Source organism: Phaseolus vulgaris, chromosome 7 (genome assembly GCF_051622355.1).
Source record: "Phaseolus vulgaris cultivar YP4 chromosome 7, ASM5162235v1, whole genome shotgun sequence".
NCBI lineage: Eukaryota > Viridiplantae > Streptophyta > Magnoliopsida > Fabales > Fabaceae > Phaseolus > Phaseolus vulgaris.
In genome coordinates, this window is record NC_143504.1 from 10,247,543 (window position 1) to 10,260,114 (window position 12,572).

Consider the following 12,572-nt stretch of genomic DNA (forward strand, 5'->3'; position numbering starts at 1 on the left):
ACCAATATGTTGACTTGATCAACAACCAAACTAATGAATCTCTCATGCCACTTAAATTTATAAATTGTAATTCTGCTCATAAATCTAAAAATTCTGGATTTTTTTTTATATTTTTTAAAACGACTAATACTATATATATTAAGGTTATATTATACACAAACATGTATTAACGTTAATATTATTTATGTGGTGTATGTTGAAATTTTCTTCATGAACTTTAAATTTAATTTAGTTTTATAAAAATTAATTCATAAAGTAAGATTTGTAATTACTTATATATTCTAAAATATTTTATTTTCAAGAAAAGTGGACCTCTAACATATTACGAGCCTAATTAACACAACAACCAGATGTTATACACATCTTAATTAGCACATAAAAGCAAGAAATTGAAGAAAGAGTTTCATATATAAAATGAATAAACGCATGTACAACTAATCATAAAGTTTAAATTCTAAACCACAATGGTCTCATGCAAGTCCTTCAATTAGTACTTAATCAGTTTGGTCCTTGTCTGTTAATCGGAATTAAGAGGCTCCATCAATTATTGGTAAATTAATCAAGCACCTTACGAAATGGAGGTACACATCATTCTCATTTCAATTCATGGTGGTATGTGTTACGAAAACGAAATATCACTGTATCATATTTTATAGAATACAGGAAAAAGATAGATGGTACAGAGGCAAAATTGATGTTGAAGTTGAACTCTCTAATAATAAACCAAAAATAACAAGTTATTGTAAGCACGGCACCTAAATAGGGTCTTAATCTCTCTCATTTGCATCATTTATTTGTGTATTTGTGTATTGTTATTTTTATTACAATATAAACTTTAAACCTAATTCAACCCCATAAAATCAGCTTATAGGTGAGATTTACACACATTTATATACAATGAAATAACTTCTCAAGTTGAGAGTGAGAATAAACCCAATAAACATTTGCTATGATAGACTTTAAATGACTCTGATATCATATTACGAAGTGAACTTTAAACTTAACTCAACCTCATAAAACCGACTCATGGAATGAAGTTTACACCCATTTATATACAATGAAATATTCTCATCTCTAGTCGATAAGAAATTTCCAACTGTTTTTGGTGTAATCACTTTATCACTTTAAGTTAGCAATCCTTCTAATCCAATAGCAACAACTAGAGCCATATATATATATATATGATTGATTGAGTTTTTTCATGGTATTTCAGCTCACACATGATAACTCAAGAGAAAAAAAAAGCGAGACCAAGCAATTAGTGACGTAAATTATATATTAGCTTTATCATTTAGTGGAATTTGTCGTTATCGTTGTCATCATTCTGTGTGTTATTGTAATCTAATTATATTAATGGAGTTTAGTAGGAAGTCGTGTTTGGGGCCCTATGAAAAGGGGTGGGAACAAAGATAGGGAAAATGGGCAAATGGAAGAGGATAAACCAATAATTTTCAATTATATAAGAAAGATTCCATTAAGAAGTTTGGTGATCCATAACATAAAGACCAGAATAGTATTAAATTTATACGATACCTTATGCCAAATTAGCCATATTAAAGATAAGTAGCCCTGTGGTTGAAGCCACTACGAAACAAAAAAGCATCAATATTAATAAATAAATACATATATGCAGATGATATTAGTAGATTATGAAGACAAATGGGATATACACGAAAAAGATGAATAGCCCCAATGAACATGACAAAAAGCAACGTACCCACTTTTATTTTTCTTGAAACAACGACTCTGCACCAGCTACAATCACTTTAAAACTCCCTTATTTTATCAATACATTGAACTCCTTTAAGCTATTTCCAAACGGGAAATTAAGTACGAACTGCCACCAATTGATAATTTATTTATGTGTTAAATATGTTTTTTATCCGTATGCCAAAATAGTTTTCATTCTTAATCTAAATTTCAGAAATTTTTGAATATTTATAGTAAGAAAATTATTAAAATGTGTTATGAGAAATAAACAGATTTTCAGTATGAATTAGGATATGTTTGTAGATGTTATAATTATATAATACAATTCATACTTTGTAATTTAGAAAAAAATATTAGTAAGAATTTATTTTAATAATTTTCTTATTACAAATATTGAGAGATTTCTTATTACAAGTATCAAGGAGGGGATGTCGAAGGTCGGGCTAGTGTCTGGAGTAAAGTCGTAACAAGGTAGCCATACTGGAAGGTGCGTCTGGATCACCTCCTTTTTAGAAAGAGCTCATGCTTGTTGGGTAGTTTGATACTGTTTCATATCAAACAAGAAAGGAGTTTTGTCTGAATCAAATTTAGGTTTAAGATTTAGATCATGGAAAACTTTATATAATAGTATTTAACCATTTATTTTTTAAGACTTATAGCTCCACCGATTGATTAATAAGATGGTGACCTTGTTGTAATGATGTATGAAAAATATTGTTGAGGCTGTCTTTCTTGAAATCTATGGTTGTGTAGAGAAGGTGCTTTAGCCCAATACAAGGTATCTTTGACGTTGAATAGTGGAGGAGATGGAGAAAGCATCCTCTTAATTATGAGATGCTAAATGCGATCAAAGCAAGACAAAAATGTCAAAAAAAGCAACAATTGACAAAAATCCATGAATTTATCTTTATGTCTGTTTGATTAGCAGAAGGGAATTTAATTAGGTGGGAAAAGTATCTTTCTGAAAGATTGGAGGTAAAGGATGAAACAGTAGGGGTGTAGGATTTTGCTGCATGATTACTTAAGAACTGCAAAAAAAACTGTTGAATAGTTGGTATAAACACTGTCAACGTTAACTTTTTCACTGGAACAGTTGAACATATTTGTTGTCTGCTCATGCATGTGAAACAATGGTAGGGTCATGCTTTAGTCTTTTACACCATCTTATTAGATGGATTCATATTGGTCCAAATTGAATCTTAGAGAGTAGTTCATCTTAGAGGTAAATGATGAATCATGTGTTACCACGTCATTGATATCTTGAGAGAAATTATGATTCTCTTGGATGATGATGATGACACATGCATGAGGTAAATTGGTTATTGTCATTTTCTTTGGAAGGATTTTGAATTGAGTTTACTTAGTTAGGGTATGTAGAATTGGTGGTTCAACTAATTGACTAGGATGATCCAACATATCTACAAATGGCATTGAATTAAAGTATATTTTGTAATCTGTGGTTCATGGATCATTATCTCAAAATCAAGTCTCTACATGGTTTGTAAATTAAAAGCCTCCCAAAGTATAAAGCAAAAATTGTATGGAAAAGAATGAAAATGGCCAAGAAGTCCCTAAAAGTTAAAAGGTAGGGTAGGTTACCCTCAATTACGGGGAATGGAAAGTAATGCCCACCAGATCATCTTCTCAGTCTCTCATGCTTTCACTTCTTCCTTTCTTATCTGCTAGTTAGGCTTTCAACACTATTGCTCAAAATTATATTAAATTATTTTTTTACATTTTTTAACTTTACATGTAATATGATGTAAAATCCAGCACTAATTCGGTCTCATTTCTATTTAATGTTTGGAGTTTGTAGAATCTATGCGTTTGGTTATTTAATGTTTTTAATTGACGTTAGATTATGTTTTCTTTACATATAAGTTGTTGTACCTCTAAACTCTAAAGTGATTCGTATTTATAAAAAAAAAAAAAAATTCTTCATCTAAATTAGATATTTATACACTTCTAGAATTTTCACCATTATATATATAAATAAATATATATATTATTTTAAAAATTTTCCTGAATTTACAATTTTCATGCTGTGTTTATACAAGTGAAAATGAAAGGAAAGCATCAGAAAATCTAGAGGATTTGACAAAAAGATTGAATAGTAATTCAAAAAGTTTGTGCCGACTGCCATGTTATGATTATTGAATTTTGTCAATATACGACTAAGAAAATAATGCTCTTATATAATTAGAATAAGAAATTATTTACTTTTTTTAGTTAGAAATTAAGGTTAATAACAATTTAAATATATATTTTTTTTAATCCTTTCAAACTTAACATCAAAAGCATGTATCTCTTTTTAAATAAAGGCATAAAAATATATAATTTTAATGAATTTGATGAAATAACAATTAAGAAATTACCAATGGGTTAGCAATTTCTTATCCCAATAGGACAATTTAAGATAACTTTCCTTACAGTTTTTTTAAAAAAAAAAAAAATTGATGTAAAACTAATTTGGTGTACATCGAAATACTATAAACATTGTTTAGATTTATTTAAGTTTGATTAATTATCTGTAAAATACTATTTTAGTACTTAATATTTTAAAAATAAGTCAAAAAAATTCAAGCAATAATTTAAAATTAACAAAATTAATAATGTAAATACATTAGCATTTAAAAATTATCACAATTTTAAAAAAATATTTTTCCTGTAATTTTTTTAACTATCACTATAATTAAAAATATTTCAGTTTTATATTAAATACACACGTAATTATTCATTAATTTCAAGAGAATGTTGCTAAAATAAAACTATTAGCTTTAAAATTAGACCTTTTTCATGTAATCATTAACCTTGATATCAATTTAAGTTTATTACAATAATATTTTTATTTTTAATTTATAAACATTAAAAGTAGTGCGGACAATAAACAATATGTGAAACACTCATTTGGACATTGATACGACACGAACATAGAGATATGTATAACACTACAAGAAAATCATAAAATAGAAACTAATTTTTAGATACAAAAATAATTAGTTACAATAGTAACTAAATTAGAGACTATTTTAGAAACTAAAAACAATTTTGGTTTCTAAATTAGTTTCTATTATTCTTAAATAGTTTCTAAATTGGTATCTGCAACCAAGGTTTTAACTACCAATTATTTAGTTTTTAAATTTGGTAGCAAAAACTTTGGTTGCTAATTAGATACCAATTTAGAAACTATTTAACAATAATATAAACTAATTTAGAAACCAATTTTTTTTAGTTTCTAAAATGGTCTCTAATTTAGTTACTATTGCAACTAATTATTTTGGTCTCTAATAATTGGTTTTTATTTCATGATTTTCTTGTAGTGTAATCTTTAAAATGTAGGACACGGGAACATGGATTTATATATTATATAATTATGAATTATATAATTTGACAATAAAGATTTATGTGCACTAAGTATGTTTCAGTTTTTGTTTGGAACAGACATATGTTTTTCATGGCTGGTTCAAAAGGATTTACTCCTTATTTTTATAATCATAATAAAAATTTATACAATAAGTTTGAGTTTTTAGAAAATTAATGTATTTCTCTTACTTAAAATTGTGTTAGACCCATGCTAGAATTGTCAGAAATTCAACGACATTTCACCAATATGTATCCTACGAGTATCGGTATCTAATACATGTGTTCGATACGGACATACCCACCTTTTAAGTAAAGTGTCAAAGCTTCATTACATATCCTACTATAATATTTCTTTAAGTTGAGTTAAGTGTCATTAGGATAGAGTAATCTCATTGTTTTTATTCTTTCATCTTAACCTCCTCTAAAATTATTATTATTATTACTTTTATCTTTTTGTTGTTGTCTTCACTTATATAAACAACCTGCACTACATTTTATCCTCATTTTTATTATAACAGCTATTACCATATAGTTTGTGTAGTTGTTTCTCTCACCCATATTACTATAACAATTACTACTATTATAATTATTTTAAAAAAAATTGTCCTCATTATTATCGAGAATTGTGTATTATATTTTCATCATAGTAACCATTATTTTATTATTATTACCACAACCTATTAAAACATGATTTTTTTAATCATAATACAAGTAAACATTGAATATATTTCTGTTTATAATATTGTTATTTTAACTTAGCATGCGATATTTTGACGATGATGTTGTATGAGTTGAGCATGCGCTTGGGTTAGGTTCCACAAAGGAAAGGAGATTCATAACACCCAATGCAAACTGCCCCCACAGAACACTTACTATTCACATTCATATTTATATTCTAACAAGATGAAATTGCAATGTATGCATTTACAATTGCAGAATGTAGAAGCCACGATTTAAATTTCATGATGAGCTAATTAATTATACCTTTAGTTGTTAAGTTTATTTATGTTGGTTGGTCCATATCTTATTTATTGACAGGATAGTCTCTTGTTTTCAAGTTACATTATCTTATTTAATTAAGCAACGAAATGAATAACAGATTCGATGTAGACAAATCAATATTAAATAAATCTATAAAAGATGAGATAACTTTATTACTTTTAATTTCATAATCAATATTAAATCCAATAGTACGAAGCTATGAACATGACTGGCGAGGCTGATGATAATGAAAATAAACATGGTAAGAAACTAAAAAAGCTTAAGAACAAAAAAATCAATCTGTGGTCGGAGACAAGTATGGCCACATATTTAAAATTAAAAATGAGAATGTAGCCGGTGAACCTTCATAGTTTCTTTGAAGCAGGGATGAAAATATAAAAGAGATTTACAAAACAAGCTTGAATAAAAAAAGTAAACTAGAATGGAAGAATGTGAGGCAATTTAGCACCCTGAATTTTGATTTTTAAAATTAAAAAAAAAATCACACTTGATTCATGTTTGACCCTAAAAAGCTTAAACTCAGACACTTGGCCTTTTCTTTCTTGGTTTCTTACCCAAATAGAAAGGTAGAGTGGACACCACAATGTCTGTCCTCCAGAGAGCAAAGTATCCCACAAAGATTTTCCACCCTTTTTACACCACTTGTCCTTTTCACTCGACTCCCTAACCTTCTTTGTCTAATCCTCAAAAGTAAAGCTGCTATACTACTACTACTATCTGCCTTTTTTCTTTTCTTTTCTTTTTTCATTTTTCATTTTTCATTTTTTCCCTTCCTCCTGCTTCCTCCTATTTCGGTTTTTCCCTGCAACAAATCAAACCCCACGTCAACAAGGATTTTGCAATTCACAACATCAAATTCTTTACTCTTCAAGAATTAGACAGGGGTGAAATGAAAGTAATCATATTGCTTGTTTGGCAAACATAATCATTCCAGAGTTTGAAAGGAAAAGAAAAAACAGAAAACGTTTGGATTTTTGAGCATCTATTGAACATTCTCCCTTTATAGGGGACATGTGAGCAGTGAGCAGTGAGCGAATAGTGAATACCTTTTGTTCAGTTATTTTCTTTTTTTAAAAGAAAATCTGATCAAGTGCTCATGCCTGGTAATGTTGTCTCCATTTTCATTGCTCCCTTAATAGTCATAATTCCCCGAATCTCGCAAACCAACCAATTTCTCTCTGACTGCCCAAATGTTCTTTATTTGGTCAAAATTATGTAATAAAGTTAATTTCCCATATGAACCCCAGAAACATACTTATGAAAAGAGAGCCCCTACTCCATTAAAGTATGAAAATTGGTTTCTGTGAAATCTCAGAATAATACAGTAATTTACAAAAATGTATTAGGCCCGGTCGTTTATTCCATGGCATAGAACACTACCATCTTTTGCTGGAAAAGATATTGAAGATATGCAACCAAATAATATACGGATAGAAGGAGGAAACAAGAAACGACAAAGCACAGGAAAAAAAGGAGCCTACTTAATTAGGGTATGACCTACTACTAGTGAATATCAGAATTTGAATAAAATGACCTCTATGCCCTCTCTAATTAGTTTAGAATGTCCATAGTTAATTTGATTTACCCTGAAGCGCAAGGTTAATAGTCAACCACCCCACCCAACCGGCCTTGGCATCATGACATGAGAAGCACCTTTTCAGGACTACGGAAATACTTTTAAGGGTGTCCCGCCATGATCTCATTCTTTATGATCAAAATACCCTATTAACATCTTCCAACTTCCCATCCTGCTTTTCTCCCTTTTGAATTAAATTGACCATAATGCCCTTTCCCAATACTAACAACAAGTGTCGGTGGCCCGACATCACCTGTGTTCTTTCATCTTCCTTCTATACGACATATTGCCTGTTATAAGATTTCATAATATACTGAGCTAATAAGGACACAACTTAGACAAGTTCACGTCCACGCCTATACAGAAGCTGACAAATTCAGCACCTGTTCTTGATAACAATTCAATGTTAGTCAATGAAATTCAATAGGGGTAGTTAGGATGAACCTGTGTCATATATACTTCGCTACAAGACATCCACAAGTAGGTCATCATCCCCCACCAATTCATTTTACAAATACTATGTACAACAGTTCACCCATCACTACCGTTTCCCAAGAGATCAGCGAGATAAAAGATTAAAAAAAAATAGGAAGGGGAGGGTTCATTCGGTAAACAAGCTTTCAAGTACCTAACAAAATGACTCAACAGGAAAAAGAACTTAACAATGTTATTCTGTCATAACATCCACATAAATGCTTGTTTGATTTGATTAAATGGATTAGTTGGACAATGCAATGTTGGGTATGTTTGTTTTATTAAAAGTGAAAACAAAAACACCCGAATAGAGATTAATTGGCACCATATTAATTTAATTAGGATGCCTTCCCTTTGGTAATTTATTCGGCGGGTCCCCTAAAACCCTTTCTTTGAAAGGATGTTTATAAATTATTGAGGTAAACACAAAACAAAACAAAACAAGACAAGCAGCGGTTACCTTTTTCTTTAGGTTGATTCTTTGTAGTTTTGGCCATGGCCTAAGTCGCTTTTGGGGTAGCTTGCTTGAAAGCAACAGTGGGAGCTATTCTGCAGCTCCTCCTCTGATGCTCCTGGACAAGTTCTCCGGCAAACCAGTCAAGTTTCTCGAAGTTACTGTGCTCCCCTATTCTCTTTCCTCCAAACAGCACTGACTCTACATTCTCCTGCTTCAACATCTCCTCTGCTATTCCAACCAGCATCTTTACGTTGCCGGGACTTGAATCTGTATCCACGTTGGGTCCACAACGCCCCATACTGGATCCATTTGCCTGTCACATAAGAATCCCTCAGAACATCCATCATGTAAAACCGAAAAATACCCTGCTAAATATTACATTCATTCATCTCTACATCATGGACGGTGTCAGTAAGATTTCAATGCCAGCCACCAGCATCATACACTCAAATGAAAAGGACAGAATGAACGACCATAAAAAGGAAATTAAATGACGAGATACACACATAAATTCAAATTAAAATAAAAAACTTTTGGTGATCACAATCCCAACTAATAAGGAATGGTTTATTAATAGTTATAACTACAATTAAAAAGGTTTTCTACTTCACACGACACGGCTCTATTTAAGGAAGAGTCTGAATTGGGCTTTCCTTCAATGAATCCAACTGACAAAATGCAATTCAATTATCAAAAATACCAACTTGTATGTGTATGTGTATCCATTTCATGATCAAATCCAAGTTGCTCAAGAATGGGAAGGTTTCCTTAACATGGAAACACAGATAAAAACGAACAAAAAGCACAGCATTAATTAACACCCATCCATCAATAGATATCCCATAACAAGTCCAAATCCAGCTATGCTATCCCATACACACTCATCAACTTGCTACATCCAGACAACACACAACAGATCCCTACGGAAACCCCACACCCCTTACCCTCCGGCTGGTGTGAAATTGACTCCATTTAATACCCCCTTGACGTTTATGGAGTTCACAAACTCAACCAGGTACCGGAAAAGAGAAAAAAAAATTGACACCCATTAACAGTTTTCATTTCCGTTTACTCAAATTATTCAAAGCCTAATTGTGACATTCTGACAATTGACAATTTGACTAAGCACAAAATTCAGTAACTGACCCCACCAGAAAAAATTAAAAATTAAAAATACCTGAATGCGGACATAATTGGTGCTGCGGCTATGACCAAAGGCCATGGCGACGGCCTGGTCGACCAGTTCCGATGAACCGTCGCCAGAAATGCGGGCCATGGGTCGGGCCCAATCCTTGGCCTTCCAGCGTTTGACGCGGTCAAAGTCGTAACTCACCTCCAAGAGTTGACCCGTTCCGAGAGACAGAACCAGAAGGTCCTCCACGCCTCGCACAAACGGAAACTCTTGCTTGTTGTGCAGCACGTGCGTGATTGCGGCGCCTGTTGGGTTGCTCATCGCCAACCCTCCGTCCACCGCCAAGCACTTTGTCTGACCGTCCACGGAACGCATCTGAACCGGTTCAAACAAACCCGGTTCCGCCGAAGTCGCTCGACACACCTCCCACAACCGGAAATCGAAGCTATCCGTTTCCAACGCATCCGCACGTGAGAACAAAAACGGCGCCGTACTCGATAAGTCGTAGCACGGAATCAATACCGGTTTTATCGTGTCCTTCAGCGTCAAACTCCCACCCTGCTCCGCCGTAAACGCTTCTTTCACAGCCTTCTCCAAACCGGCCGTCGCCGCCGCCACCGGACCGGACCCGCCTGAAAGCAACCTCTTCAGAAAGCCCCCACTGCCGCCCGTGCGGTAGAACTTGCTTCCTTTCTCCGCGAGAAACCGCCAGGTGTCTTCGGCGGCGAAAATCGGCCGTTGGTGGTCCTTCGTTGCGAAGAGCATCGCCGTGAAGATGCCACCTACACCGGCACCGGCAGCAACGTCGAAGTAGTCCGCGATGGTGGCGTTCTGGTCGCCGGATTTCTTCTTGAGAGCTGATTCCAGGTAGGCGAGGGCTTTACCGGCGAGAATCCCGCGCATGCCGCCGCCGTCGATGGCAAGAATGCATATCTTGCCGCGCTGGTTCTTGACGGAGGAGACGCCGTCCACAGCGGTGACGTTGGGCGGGGTCTCAGATTCCGGCTTGGGAGGTATTTGTTTGGGGAACCACAGCTTGGGATCGTCGTAGCCGAAGAGGAACTTGCTTTCGAGAATGGAGAAGATTTCGTAGCTTAGCTTATCTGTCTCAATGCTCGGCTCCTGCATTTCAAGCTCATTAGCGCAGTCCATTTTCCCTCTTCTTTTTCCTTCAAAAATTTTACAGGATTTTTTTTATGAAACAAGAACGCAACGCTTTTTCTCTTGTTTTCTCTTTCAAACCAACACAGGGAGGTTCGCCGGCATGCTATTTAAAACATCTCGTGCGTCTATTGCATGCAATTTAATCTGCGCGTCGAAAAAAAATCACCTTGGAAGCCTGTAAAAGAAATACAGAGGGAAAAATGAATTTCCTTTTAGAAGGGGTTTGGGAGTTGAAAAGTCGAAGGCGTGCTACGAATTAGAACATTCGAAAACACATACCTCATTTGAGAAGAATGATCAACCAACCAAGATGAGAATTGGAAAACAACATTCTGATTTGGCAATCGCCCTTCTCGTGTTCCTTCTCCAATCACCCCAAACGCAAATTATATTATTTGTCTGCAACACTCTCGCTATGAGTGAGAAACTGAAACAGAAACTCCAAGTGAGAGTAATGATTCCGTAGTAGAAAAAGCAGGGGTTTGGTGTCTAAAGCGTAAAGGGGGTTCTTCTTTCTGAGTTTATGAGCAGCAGGGTGCAGTTGGGTCTGCGTTTCTCTGGGTTTCTTTTGCCCAAAGTAGCTAAGCTAGCTCCTCTATGTAAACATCAAATGGAACCAACAAACCATCCAACCAACAAGCACCGAACAAAAACCAGAAAATGCCAAATCACCACAGCTGCACCACCATATCTATATCTATATCTGTATACTCCCACACATATATATACCCATTCATTCTTTTACCTTTTTTATTCTTTTACCACTACACCACCTATTCACTGTTCTCCAGGCTTCCACAGTTTAGTCTTTCTGATCATGTAAAAAACAAATACAAATAATAAGAAACCAGAAAGAGAAAGGTAGAGATAGAGAGAGAGGTGTAATGTAATGTTGGTGTTTGTGGCCTCCTCAACTCAACTACAGAGAATTAGAGAAGTGGGACAGGTGATGGGTCCCACAGTAGGAATTGTGTTGGAGCAATTCAGCGTCACCACCAATGAGCCACCGACACTTGTACACCGTCAATCTTGCTACTCGCCATCCATGGCTCAGATTGCACCAACACTATTGCTCCGTGATCAACGTTGCAATTCCCCCCAATTTCTAACGTCTACTCTTCACCTTCATTCTCACTATGCACTTTCACCATTTACTAACATCTTTCTTATTATTAATTAAAAACTTAATGATCCATTATCTACAAAAGAAATTACTCAACTAATTTTGTATTAAATAATAAATTTTGCATTAGGGCATTGCCCTTGGGAAGGGATATGGGGACCACTTCGCTTTGTTTTGGGCATACAGGAGAGGAGAGGAAGGACAATGGACCAAAGACAGCAGGGACAGGGGGACAGTTTCTGGTCATCAGGTGCAAAAATTGCACTACCAACAAATAAATCAAAAAACATTTCCTTTTCTTAATTTCAATCTTCTCAACTTCTCTTTAATCTTATCTTATGCATATTCGCTTATTTAGCTCCAATTTACAATTTTCTTAAGATTATTCATCAAATTTCATATCCATTCATCACTAAACTCAATTAAACTATTCTTTTATATACTATAATTATAATTAATTTATGATTTAAAAAAAATATTTTTAATAAATTTCAAATAATAATAATAAAAGAGTATTTATGAGAGTGTTTTCTTAGCATGTACTTTGATTAATATTTGGCCATGTATTGCA

The 12,572-nt window shown here is 33.9% G+C and overlaps 1 protein-coding gene across 2 annotated transcripts; it reads right to left on the bottom strand.

Annotated features, from left to right (window-relative positions):
* Positions 1–6,357: 6,357 nt before the first annotated feature.
* Positions 6,358–12,081, bottom strand: PLP6 (PATATIN-like protein 6). 2 transcript variants are annotated; one of them, XM_068637661.2, is made up of 4 exons: positions 11,158–12,081; positions 9,760–11,053; positions 8,586–8,895; positions 6,358–6,877 (listed from the first exon to the last, which is right to left on the bottom strand). In XM_068637661.2, the coding sequence occupies exons 2-3, from the start codon at positions 10,864–10,866 to the stop codon at positions 8,626–8,628; spliced, it is 1,377 nt and encodes a 458-aa protein (XP_068493762.1). In that variant the 5' UTR covers positions 10,867–11,053; positions 11,158–12,081; the 3' UTR covers positions 6,358–6,877; positions 8,586–8,625. The 2 variants fall into 2 exon arrangements, 1 of the variants encoding a protein (XP_068493762.1); XR_011084209.2 differs by having other exon boundaries at positions 6,508–6,877; positions 9,527–11,053; positions 11,158–11,781.
* Between the last annotated feature and the right edge of the window lie 491 nt (positions 12,082–12,572).

Coding starts and splice junctions, on each gene's coding strand:
- PLP6 (XM_068637661.2), bottom strand. CDS start 10,866: ATGGACTGCGCTAATGAGCTTGAAATGCAGGAGCCGAGCATTGAGACA. Junction 8,896..9,759: donor CCAATTATGTCCGCATTCAG/GTATTTTTAATT, acceptor CTTATGTGACAG/GCAAATGGATCCAGTATGGG.